General features: G+C 40.6%; 2 protein-coding genes across 2 annotated transcripts in view; one reads left to right on the forward strand and one right to left on the reverse strand.

Annotated features, from left to right (window-relative positions):
- The window catches only part of Dph5 (diphthamide biosynthesis 5), a 40082-nt gene that overhangs the window by 24642 nt on the left and 1943 nt on the right, over positions 1-13497 (forward strand). The window lies entirely within an intron of this gene.
- The window catches only part of Slc30a7 (solute carrier family 30 member 7), a 68033-nt gene continuing 61936 nt past the window's right edge, over positions 7401-13497 (reverse strand). Inside the window, exon 11 of the mRNA XM_038310827.1 lies at positions 7401-13022. Coding sequence (XP_038166755.1) covers positions 12975-13022 — 48 coding nt within the window. The 3' untranslated portion in view covers positions 7401-12974. The remainder of the gene's footprint in view (positions 13023-13497) is intronic.

Below are 13497 nucleotides of genomic sequence, written 5' to 3' on the forward strand. Positions count from 1 at the left end.
TGGGTGAGAAACAAAGGTGCATGTAATGAGTACTGTCATCCAAGAGAAGGAAAGCAAAAAGGAAGAACCAAATTGGGCAAAGTACAGAGGAAGAGACATTGTCCGTACTAAGGAAGAAGACTGAAGGGGAAAGATCATCAGAATCATAATATGGGGGCTATATCAAGTGGTTTCTAAAATTTCTACACTTCATATGAAGAAAAGAGACTGCATGCATGCACACACGAATACACACACACACACACGAGTGTGCCAATGCTTGCTTGGAGACAAGATGACTGTGGAAGTGGGTTATAGCCAATGAACTCAGGTTGTTAGGTTTGACAGCAAGCACTTTTTCCTGCTGAGCCATCTCACCAGCTCCAATATCAAGCAGTTTTGAAAAGCATGTAAGTAGATTCTCAAAAAAAAAAAAAAAAAAAGAAGCGTGTAGTGATATTTAATTTATATTTTAATAAGTAAAGCTTGCCTGAGATCAGGAAGTAAAAGAGCCCCACTGGTCAGCCTTACAGATCAGGCAGTGGTCACACACACTTTTAATTCCAGTAGTTACACTTGTTTGCCTTAGAAACTGGGTGGTTAGTGGTGCACGCCTTGAATCCCAGTGCTAGAGAGGCATATAAGACGGGAGGAGACAGTTCTGAGATTCCTGGAGGCAGGATCGCCATTGCAGACTGAGGTGGAGGCACAAGCCAGGGGCTGGATGTTTTGCTTTTCTCGTCTTCAGGTTGAACCCCAATATCTGTCTCTGGGTTTTTATTAACCGTGCTACAGAAGAGAAACAGGGCAGTTTTAAAAAAATGGAAATGACGGCCAAACTCTCCTCAAATTTAGGAAATAGATTGGGCAGTACATTGATCCCACATGCTCAATGAATTATAAGCAAAATAAGTAGAAAACCCACACCTGTCAGTTAAAACTGATAAAAACCAAAATTAGTTGGAAAAGCTAACAAGGAGGATTGGGGCTCACCAAATGTAGTTTGAAATTAAAATTTAGGTTTATTTATTATTGCTCAACCTGGCAAACCTGTATGTAATTAACCTCAATATAAATGAAATCATAAAATGAAAACTCTTCTCACCAGTATGAAGAGAGGATTTGTGTTGCAGACTACTGTCCTGAAATCCCAACGTTAAAATGGAGATACTAGAAAGGTATATACATTTGGAGTTTACTTAGTAGTTTTTAACTCTTTAATGGGTTATGATGTCATGGTGTTTGGTCTCAATTAACTTTTGATTCTGCAGTGCTAGGGCAGAAGATTTGATTCATGACCGTGTATCTGCTAGGCAAGTATTTTTCTATGTTATTCCACCCTAATTAGTTTTAAATGTATCAAAATTATGAAACAGTGACTGAAACACTTATAGTCTTGAGACATAACAGTTTCTTCAGTTCCTTTCCTCTGCCCATTTACCCTTCTACCATGTCAGTAATTCTGTGAAGCCAGTGGTCTGTTCCTTTTCAATCGTTTTGTCTTTTTAAGAAGGGGGGGGAGGGGTTCCATAAGCATGGCGTTCTTGAGATTCACACACACTGTTCCAGGAATCACGAGTGTATTCCTTTTCACCAGTTCACTTGTATGGAGAGCCTGCAGTTTGTTCATCCACTGATCATCTAAAAGATATTTGAGTTCCACATGCTACTTTTTAGTAATAATGAGAATTGCTAAAGCATTTACATGCAGGCTTTTGTATGGTTCTAGAATAGACACCCATGAATGGGATTTCTGGTACCTTTTATAAGAAAGTGCCTGTTGACTAGCCCAGCAAGGTATGTTTCTGGGTGCAATAGTGGCATAAATGTTACACAGATAAACAACGACTTTCTGGATTTAGGCCTGCTCCACAGGAAGAAATTCTTATCCTGTAAATCTGCGCTTAGACCTCGAGGCTGAGAAACACATATACTCCATGGGTGAAGCTATTACTGTCATTTTGCTAAATGGTCACAGTATCAAATTGCCATGGAAACAGTTATTTCTACACCCATAGACAAGTGTGACTCTTCGTTCCTTAATATAGGGATTCAGTACTGGTCAAAGGCAAAGACAAGCATATGTGGAGTACTCAGCCATAAATGGGACATCTATGTTACACCTCCTCCTCACCAGGGCTCAGGGAACATAGAGAAAGAGGGAACATGAGAGATTCTAAGAGCCAGAGATGGGAAACAACCAGAATGAAACTGTTTTGAACATGACGATTGCACCCATGAATTTGTGGTGGCTGTGATTGTTTGCACAAGATCAAGCCAGTTGATCTTCCAACATGGATGGGGGAGGGGCACACGAGCCGCAACCCTAGCTTAAGAGCTATTGATAGTTATGGGCCACTAGGAGTGTATTCCTGGTGGGTTGCCCGTACTCCAATAGGAATGACACACCCACGTGTATATGAGCAGCACAAATTGGACTGTGTCTGAGTTGTTTTTGAAAATGATGAGTTGGAAAGGGGATGTGGGAATATTCACAAGGAGTTGAAGGTGGATAGTGGGAGTCAAAAGTGATCAAATACATTGTCCACATACATGAAATTCTGAAAAAAAAATACATTTTAATTGCTTGTGGTATTTGATTTTGATTACCAGCCTGGTTGCATTAAGAGATGCCTAGAATAGTCAGGCGGTGGGGGCACACACCTTTAATCCCAGCTCTTGGGAGGCAGAGGCAGGTGAATCTCTGTGAGTTCAAGGCCAGCCTGGTCTACAAGAGCTAGATCCAGGACAGCTAGGGTTGTTATACAGAGAAACCCTGTCTTGAAAAGCAAAAATTAAGCAAACAAATGCCTAAAATATTAGTGAGGCACACTTTTGGGTGTGTCTGAGAGGGTATTTCCAGAAGGTCCAGTGAGGAAGCTCTATCCTAAATATGGGCAGTACCATCCCATAGACTTGAGTTCAGGATCCAACACCAAGGGGAAAAGGGCCAGCATTTTCCTTTCTCCCCAGTCCACCAAGAAGTAACCATCCTCATGCTGCTGCGGGCAAGGAGCTGGTTCTGCCACAGTGCCACCCACACCATGATGGACTGTATACCTAACCCAAAGTAAACCTCTTCCCCTTACATTGCATATGCCAGCGGTGACAGGAGCGACTTCCTTCGCTCTGCTAGAATAACTTCCAAACTGGCACTTCTGGTTTGCTCTCTCACGGTACTGCATGGTAGTACTTGTTGCTTGTCTGCTGCAAGACAGCTGTGGAGTGATTGGTTCTGTCTCCCCCACACACTGAGAGCTGAAGACAAGCTGTAAGGTGGTTCATTTAAACATTGTTTATTTGCTGCCACCTCAGATCACGGATTCTCTAGTAAAGCGCAACTTAAACCAATTTCTGCGCGCCTGCTGGCCTTGGTTGAGACAGGCAGCACAGTGGCACACCCTCTGATTTCTTCCGTTTGTGTCAAGTCTCAAGAGGTAGTGTTTACTTTATGTTCTCTTCAACGTTATTTGTTTTCTAGCTCTGCTGTTTTACGTATGTGATAGTATAACCTTATCGGTACTCACGGTGATGCCTGTGAGATTTTGATGGAAAGCCCTCCGTACAGTGTGAACATTTTGAGCTTTATCCCATTTGGGATGTAATCATCTTGAATCTATAGGCTTATGTCATCAAATATGGGAGGCATACAGCCATTCTCCAAATATTTTTTTGCACTAAATGTGTTAGCCTCTTTGTTTGCTCTCTGATAAATCTGATAACAACAGCAGACAGTTTTTGACCCACAAGTCTCTGAGCTCTGTTCTATTCCTGTTGTTTCATTCTTAAATGTTTTGTGTGCTCTGAGTGAGTGATATTCCCTGACCTATCTTCAAGGTTATTGACTCTTTCTTCTTCTGTACTGCTACTGAGTTCATCTTGTGTGCCTTAAAATTTTGGTTATGTCCTAAATGTCCATTTTTAAAGATTAATTATTTTATGTGAATGTAAGTTTATGTGTACGACAATGTGAGTTTATGTGCGCCGTGTATATGCAGGAGACCACTGGACAGAAAAAACAAATATTGGATCTCCTGAAACTAGAGTTAACAAGACATTGTAACGCCATCACACGGGAACCAGTCCTGGGTCCTTTGCAAGAACAGGAGCTCTTAGCCACTGAGCCATCTCCCCAGCTCTAATCCCCAATTTCTTACATTAGCCTCTGTTGGAAGATTATTTTTGATTGTATGATTGTGCTTTTTATAGTGGCTACTTCAAGGTCTTTATTAGGTTACTCCAGTGTTGATGCTGCGCTGTTTGGTCAACTCACCTGGAATTTAACTTGGACATTCCGAATATCATACATGAGATCCCAAGTCTTATAAAATTCTACAGTGAAGTCGGCCTTTCTGTTCTCAGAAGCAAGCAACGTGGTGCAGGGCCGAGTGTGACTGCTAGACTGTCTTGTCCGTACACTGGTCAGAGACACAGGTCAACCCTGTGTAGTTTGTCCTGCTCAGTGTGGGAACTTATAGGGCTTTTTGGTTTGCTGGATGGGATCAACATCAAAGCATTAATGATTTGAAAGTGATCTTTGGGGTTCATTAAGTTAATTCTAAGATTCTCCTGGGCTTCTGTGTCCCTCAGTCTTTCCCCTACACCAGTTCTCCGGGCTCCAAATTCATCTTCTGGCCAGGAACCTTTATTTTGTACTTTCCCAAGTGGGACTTCATCCTTGCCCCTGTGGAAGAGAAAGAGAAATTTGCTCTGTCTTTTTGAAGCCATAACTTTTCCAATCAGAACATCTGTCCCCTCCGCAAGCTGAAGCCTCTGTTGGTTTCCGTAGCTGCTGGCTGTCTCCACAGGACAGCCTCCAACAAGTCTCCTTAAGCTGTCAGGACTAGAGATGTGCTAACTTTACCTTCTGGAGCCTGCCTAAGCCAATATAACCTCTATACCAATTACTACTCGAGGGGAAGTAGCATGACGTACAGAATTCCTGTAACGTTAAAACATGATGAGCTAACTCAGTGCCTAGGGTGAGGACAGGGAAAGGCTACCAGGTAGTCTCTATTGTACTTGTAATCTTAGATGATCACATTTCTAAAAGTTAAAAGATGGCAAAATTATAATTGCTATGAAACGATACCTATGCTTACATGGAAATATGAGTCTGTTTATAAAGTGTTATACTTTAAAGAGACTTCCTTGCCAAATTCAGGAACTACTGTTTGGAATGTCTTTAGCTTTGTATTGTCTAATTTTTAATCTTTTAAGTTTAGCAGTAGCTGACCTACAAAAAGAAATAAGGTTGAACTTAGTAATTCCTACAGTACTATTTTAAAAGATTTAAATCTCTCACTAAAAGCACATTTTTATGTGTGTTGGGTATCTGTATGTATGTGTATATAAAAGGTATATGCACACATGTGGAAGCCAGAAGAGAACACTGGGTCTCTGGCTTATTCCTTTGAGAGAGTTTCTCACTCAACTTGAAGCTGGTTGGTGGTCAGTAAATCCCAGTGATGCTGGGATCTGAACTCATGACGTCATGCTTGTTCAGCAAACCTCTTAGCCACTGAGCCATCTCTCCAGGTTTTTTTCTTTTTCTTTTTTTTCCCAATAAATTTTGATTGCCTTCTGTGCTGAACTGTATGCATTCTAATAATACCTCATCAGGCTCCTTTTGGTTTTCAGAACCTAGCAAATATAGTTGAACTGTCTATTTAAATGCTGGTAACACAGCCAAGCATGAGTTTCATGGTAGACTTCTAAAAAAAAAGGTTTCGGGGTTTTTTTTTTGTTTTTTGTTTTTGTTTTTGTTGTTTTTGTTGTTGTTTTTAGAGACAGGATTTCTCTGTTTAACAGCCCTGGCTGTCCTGGAACTAGCTCTTGTAGACCAGTCTGGCCTCCAACTCACAGAGATCCGCCTGCCTCAGCTGGGATGAAAGGTCTTAATGTATCTGGTTGTTTTCTTGTATGCATGTGTACCACATGCATGCAGTACCCATGGGAGGCCAGGAGAGGGCATGAGATATCCTGGGACTACTGTTATATATGGTTGTAAGCTGTTATGCTTGGGTATGGGGAATTGAACATGGATTCTTTAAAAGAACATCCAGTGTTACATCTAGTGTTCTTAGCCATTGAACCATCTCTCCAGCCCCAGTGGTGGATTTTTCAAACCTCGGAGATAGGGTTACAGAAACAGACAATGTTTAAATGAACCGCCAAAGTGCTGTTAATTTTCTTTTTTTTCTTTGAAATAGAATGCAAACTACTTAATTGCCACCATTCTGTTCACATCTATTGATGTATCTGCTTCTCCATCTCTGTTGTGTCTCCAGTCTAGATGCAAAGATTGCTTATTGCTTCACTGAGGAATATGACCAAATAAGGAAGAAAACAAGCATTTAAGAGTTTCCAAAGGGTTTGGAGAGATGGCTTAGTGGTCAAGAGTGCTGGCCAGCTGCTCAACTCTTTTAGCGGTCCTGAGTTAAAATCCCAACAACCACCTTGTAGCTTACAACCATCTATAGTGGTGTCCAGTGCCTCCTTCTGGTGTGTAGACAAAGTACTTGTATGCACAAAATACATAAACTTTTAGCTGGGCCTGGTGCATTCAGGAGGCAGAGGTAGCTGGATTCATGTGAGTTTGAGGCCAGCCTCAAAATAGTGAGTTCCAGGACAGCCACCTTCTCAAAAAGAAAAAACAAACAAACAAAAAACAAAATCCAAAAAGAAAAAAGCTTATAGGAAGTTGTGTTGAGTGATAGGTAAGCTTGTCAACATTATATACCAGGAATGTACACCTCCCCCCAAAAATCTAAACATAAATGTAGATTAAGAGTTTAAAACAAAATAATAATGATCATTTCTAAGGAAAAACCAAAGCAAGTAGAATCTCTTTGACAAGATGGTATAAGATTTTTCTGGAACTTTTTTTGTTTTTTTCATTTTAAAAATATTTAGAGACAGGGTCTTAATTTGTAGCCCCAACTACCCTGGAACTCACTCTGTAGATTGGACTGGCCTCAACCTCAAGGAGATCCTCCTGTTTTTGCCTCCTTCTGGGAACTGAGAATAAAGGTGTACACCACCACACCTGGCAAAAAAAAATATTTTACAAAGGAATTGCTGCTGACAAGAAAGCTTTTGAAGGGGGATGCAGGCTAGGTCAGCTTCATGTGAGATGAGGTCATTCAGAGAGTGAGGTGGGAAAGACTGAAGCTGGTGGAAGTCAGGAAAACACTGCTAGGATGGAGTTCCAGCTACAGGAAGAGTGTGCAGGAAGAGGCTCTGGGTCAGCACCTTAGCATCAGGTGTTCCAGCTACAGGAAGAGGCTCTGGGTCAGCACCTTAGCATCAGGTGTTCCAGCTACAGGAAGAGGCTCTGGGTCAGCACCTTAGCATCAGGGCCCTGTAGATTCTGCAAGCGTTCTTTCTGCTCCATTCGACTCAGAGACATGACTCGGGAAGACTTTTAAACAGAAATTTAATTAAAAACAATTTCCAACACCAATGCTTATGATCATTTTAAAATACATCGCGGTTAAACAAAATACGTGAATGTGCGCATGTAGACAACAGGAAAGTGACTTCGTGGCTCCGTGGTAGGGCACTTGGGCAAGCCCTCCTCGCTCACCGTGGCATTTTCACACCTGTCAGGTTGCTCATCTGTGACACTCCTACCCAGCCTTGTATGTAAACACTGTTAGAATGGTTTGATGCTACCATCTTTCCCAAAGGGATCAACTCCAAATCCAGAACTGGCCATGTTTAAAACCATCAAGAGCAGGAAGGTGGAGTGTGGGCACATTCAGAATATATGAAGATGAGATGTTTCCAAATTAGGGGAGAAAATATACCCAAAAAAAATTTTTGAAGAGAAATAAGACAAAAATTTAAGTGTATTCTAGGGACATTTAAATTATTTAATACACGTGGTATTTTTATTAAAAACACCTCCAAGAGATATCGCTGAAAAAGTTTTGGATGACAAACTATTTGGGGGCAGTAGACAGTCCTTAAAAGATATGGCAATATGGCAATTCTCCACCAAACCATGGGAGGTGACACAGTCCTTAGCAAGGCTGTGCAGCCCAGATGGCCACAGCACAGTCTTGGTTCTGCCAAATCCCCAACAACATGGAAAGTAGAAAACTAAGATTGAGTAACTCACAGGCCTTCTGGGAAGAAATGGACAGAATGAACAGAAATCCAGGCTGTACAAAAATACAGGAACTCCTGGGATGTTTCCTGCAGTGAGTCTCAGCTTCCTCCTGTCCCTAGTTTGTGTCTGCTACAGTCTGCCAAGAGTCACTGGTAACTAAATATTTCATGAGCCTGTAAGCATAAACCCACTGAGTTGAAGTAGAAAGGATATACAAGACTTTTTTTTTTCCCCCAACATCACGGACAAAATTACAAATTCGTATTCAAAGCTGTGGTAGAGGTACAGGCTTCTATTTATGAAACAGACTTTTTATATTGAAAAGGCTTGTGTAAAATGCAGTGTGTAAGTCAGATACTACTTAATCCTCTGAAAACTGATCTGTGCTTTCTGGCAGACAACTCCCCAGTGATGTTCTTGAGGGTAGGCACTATGCACAGAGGATGTCAGTGAACAGCTTCGCCGTGACTTCCAATGCAGCTTTCTCCTAATTGCTTTTTAAATGGACTTAAGGAGTTCTGGCGCCATTTTCCCCAGCATGGTTATGTACCTGAGGCCAAGTTATGAAGCAAATATACAGAGCACAGGAAGAAACAGGCTGGAGGCAGTTTGTAAATGTTCCCATAGCAACGGCACCTCGGGTATTCACTGATCTTCCAGGAGTCTACACAGATATGCTACAACTTCTTGGGTCTTATAAAAACAGCCATCAGAAGAGACTCAAGTTGCTGCTATGCCCAGATTCTCCCCAGATAAGGACTCTTCCTCATGCTATGAAAATCATGGACTAGATTTTAAGATGCCGTCAATCATAAAAATCATGCAAAATTCTCTTTTAAAAAAGGTGGGGATTAAATGTGAGAACACAAAAGCCACCAAGTACCTGGATACAGAAATATTTAGCAGAGGTTATCTACCTTGTTTTCTGTGTTACCTGCGGTTAGGAAACGGCTAAATATAAACCAAAGATTACCTCATCGAGAAAGCCCTGCCCAGGTGCCTTTAAAGAGAGTTACCCTCTCTGCTATATTTCTGCAAACACTATCCTTGGTACACAGTTTTCACTGTTTGTCTTGACTCCGCGGTAGAGATCTGAATCATTAAGGCAGCCTCTGTAAAACGTATCTTGAGAGTCTTTCAGAGAATGTTTAATGAATGTTCTTCAGAGAATTAGAAAATAATGTGTTTCAACAATGGTGACTCCGTAGAAAAACAAACAAACAAACAAAAGACCTTAACTTAGCCAAGGTGGTATATTTATGAAGAGTGGCCTAATATTTGCAGTTTTGATTAAGATTCCAGAACTTTACCTGGCTGAAGTAAAAGATGTGTTCCATACATTTACTGCCCCCCATTTTCACAGTTCTGAGAATTTTTTTTAAAGTAAAAACACTCTCCAGTGACTGAAAAAGAACATGGCAGGCAGGGCTGAAATGACATGACCTCCCATCAGCCGGCACCTTGAAGGAACCAGTTTGCAGTATACAAGCAAAAATAGGAAAAGAAGCCAGCACTGAACTGGACTGAGCCTTGGGGAATTAATAAAAATTCACTCACATCATTTTCCAAGTCAAGAGCTGGTTTTGAAAAAATAAAACATAGTTATTATAATTTATTCTGCAACAAATGCTATGGAAATAATCTAAACTTCACAATTACGGATTAAAACTGAGACGACATTCCATTTATAAAGTGCCTTCGTGTACCAAGGCTAGAGGTCGGAGCTCTTTATTCACAAGCCATGCTTAGTCACATTTACAGAAAGGCAATGACGCACAGGAAGCAGCACAGTACAGCGTAAAGAACTGACTTGGCATCGGATAATCGCATTTGAGCGCTGACTTCGCCACCACTTATCCCTGTAATCTTAAGGAAATGACAGCTTTTCTGGACCTCAGGCTTCTCATCTGAAAATGAGAGGTAGAACCAGACTGTTGCCAGCACAGTCTCTGCTTAGGTGTCAAAGTCTACAGTAAGTAATACACTACTCTTAAATCCCAGCGTTCTACACCAGGGTGGCTCCCACGTTACTGTCTGTAGAAACACGAGAGTTCTGATCAGCTCCGTTGCAGGTTACTGATTTGGCTGCTCTAGAGAGGTACACAAAAGTCACAGTATTTTGGTTACCAGTACATTATGTGTAGGCTTTGAAGAACCTAGATAAAGGGAAATCACAATGACATTGTTGGCATGATATTGTGCCTCCACTACCAGAGGGGTGCATGACAGTAGAGGAACACCAGCGTACACATAACTAGATACTGTCATTGAGAAGGGAAACTTCTCAAATGTCATATGCGCAGGGAAACTTTCAATATGAGGACACTGAGCTTCGGTCAAGTTCTTCATCAAGTAATACAATGAATTACTTGATTGACCTAGTTAATGATGCTTGTCTGGTAAGGTAAACTTTTCCTGAACAAATGGGTTTGCTATTCAGAGAAAAAACTTTGGTTATTCATAGACTGGCAAATTTACACTCAGATTGGCTTTTTTAAAAAGAATATTAGCTTAATGGTAGGAGTCTTCTGAATTGATTTTATTACCATAATAAGGTAGTATTTCTTAGTGGAACCACTGGTAAGAATATGTCTGCATCAAGAACACTAAAAGACAAGCTTTCCTTCTGTGCAAAGTTGTTTCTGTTCACATTTTTTTTTGTACACATGGGTATGCCAACATTTAATTAAGCAAAAATGTAAATGCCAACCTGCTAAAAGTTAGGAGCTGGCAAGCTCTTGGAACAAAGTGCAAAATCAGTTTCACATCAAGCATATTCTATGCCTCATCAAAGGAAAAAGCAACATTCATGGATGGGTGAACTGAGGGTCTCGTTAAACAGAATGACACAGACTTGGAATAAAGAACCCAGTGGAAAAAGCAGATCTGGCAAACCTTATGACCAGCAAAGCAGACTCCAAGAGTGCAGTGTGAGGCTTCCATCTGATCTGTGCCATTGTCTAGACCTGTCATGTCCAGCAGCATGCCCCAACCCACAGACTATCCCCGGGTCTGTCGGACTCACGTACTCAGAAAAGAAATGAAAAAGCAGCCGAGGACCAGATGTTCCCACTGGTACGTTCCCTCCTGAAAGACCACATCTGTTTCAACCAAACACAATCTACTGCAGGGAGTCTTAGCTTTAGAACAAAGAGCGTTTGAAATCAGCACTCGATTTACAAAAAGGGCACCACAGACATAGGGTGGTGTGCAGTTGAGATGGTATAGCGCTCCTAATATAGAACAGCTCATAAAGTATAGATCAGAAGTAGGACAAAAGGTACTCAAGAACTCGGGCAGACATCACCAGTAAATCCTGCCACCTTACTGATAAAGCATGTCACTGATCTACACTCTTAATTTTTGTTTTTCAAGGTTTTTAAAATTTTGCTAACAATATCAACTTATTTAAAACAAAGGGGATATTTGTAGAGATAAATGAAGCATAGTGAGAAAATGTTCACCCAAACAGCATCTCTTCAGAAAACACCAAGAACACTTGAGTATTAAGTACCTGGCACCTCCAATTGCAGTTTATTTATAACTTAAGACAGGGTCTCTCTACAGAGCCCTGGCTGTCCTGGAGACCAGACTGCCCTAGAGCTCGGAGATTCGCCCACCTCTGCCTCCGGAGTACTGGGATTAAAGGCGTGTGTCATGCCCATCACAACTTTATTTTTCACACACCCAAGACCTAGAAAATCAACTATTTGAAAGACACCCATTTTAGAAAGAATTCTACATCCCCACATCTGTATATATCTGTATATATCTGTATATATCTGGATAGCAGCTCACACTCAATCAAATGCTGTCCTAGAATTCCTGAAAGAAACTTGTATTTGTGCAAACAAAACCAAGAAAAGAAAATGGACTACTTGGCACCTGGAAAGAATATAAAGATGTAAAATGTCACTGTCACAGTTATTTCTGCCAACTCTGTGGTGCTTTTTCCCATCATTAACAGGATCTATTGAAATGACAAGGGGAGCTACTGGAAGATTTAGCATGGACAGGTGAAGGTTTTACAGACTCCGTAATGGAGCAGATTTTTCAGTCTAAATGAGTTTTTCTAATGTATTTGCACTTTTGAAAATAGTCTACAAAGTATCTTAATCTGATCATTGAATTTTTTTATAAAGTAAAATAATGTTCTTTCTCATAAGACAAATTTAATATACTTAAACCTACGCTGGAGATACACAAAAGACAATTATATATGTTACTACCAAGTCTTATTTTGTACAAATTACAGAATATCCATTTAAAAAAACATACATATGACCTTTGATGGTACATTTACATTTCTATGCTGGCAAATATATTTTTGGATACAAAGGCACTTTGAAAACCCAATATGGTTTGGTTCATAAGTTTGCAAGGTACAAACAATTTTACAAACATATGATTACACTGAAGAACGTCAACAACTGTGACATCACATAGAAAACTGACTTTTTTTGTAAAAACAACACTGGTTTTGTGGGAATAAAAGCAGTGGTTTCCAGCAGCTTTAGTGAAGACATTCAGAAGATTGGCAGCCCACGGTCTGAATTTCTCACTAGCTGGGTCTGATGATAGGATGGGCTGAAGGTGATCAGCAAGAACCCCCAGGAAAAAATTTTAAAAAAAGACAACCCAACACCCTAGAACAAACCCAGAAACCTTGGTAATCAGAATGGCTTGGCGGGAAGAGCACACAAGGCCACAGTCTGTGCAGATCCGGCTGTGATCCCCGAGCACACCTGGCTCTACCTGCACTGCTTGGTGCTTCCGAGCTGTAGTGATGACGTTTCTCCTTTCGAGCACTGGGAAGTACAATGCTTTGGACTGTACAGTACTGGAAAAGTTTGGTCCTCAAACAATTTCTTTTCATTGACTACATCGCTGCAAAGTCAATCTGTACATAAAGCTGCCTCACTCCAGCCTGAAAAATAGAGCGAAAAATTAGAATACCAAACCTCTAAAACCTATAATAGATGAACATTCTAGAAAAGTGGCAGGAAAGCAAACAACACCTCATTTGTCTTTGAAAATGGAATGATTTTTGTCTCCTGCTTCTAAGAAACACTCTGAATTATTTTTGTCTTCTCCTTCTAAGAAACAATCTATTTTCATTGTGAAGTTGTCAAACCACTACAAAAAAAGAGTTCTATGCTATTAATCACATACCCTGTTCACTTGCTATTAGATGGAGTTATGCATTTGCCATCACCGTTAGAGGACACGATAGTGCTCAATTATTAGCCACCATTAAAACCAGCTGACCACAAAATCTTCCCATGATGACATATTCATTTATTTAATAATAACAACCAGCAAATGGTTACTTATTTTACAGTCTAATTCCTTCAGTTTGGGATATGAACTTGCTATTCAAGAACACTGCACTCTAAATGCCC

The sequence above is a fragment of the Arvicola amphibius genome, chromosome 14 (assembly GCF_903992535.2).
Source record: "Arvicola amphibius chromosome 14, mArvAmp1.2, whole genome shotgun sequence".
In the NCBI taxonomy this organism is placed as follows: Eukaryota; Metazoa; Chordata; class Mammalia; order Rodentia; family Cricetidae; genus Arvicola; species Arvicola amphibius.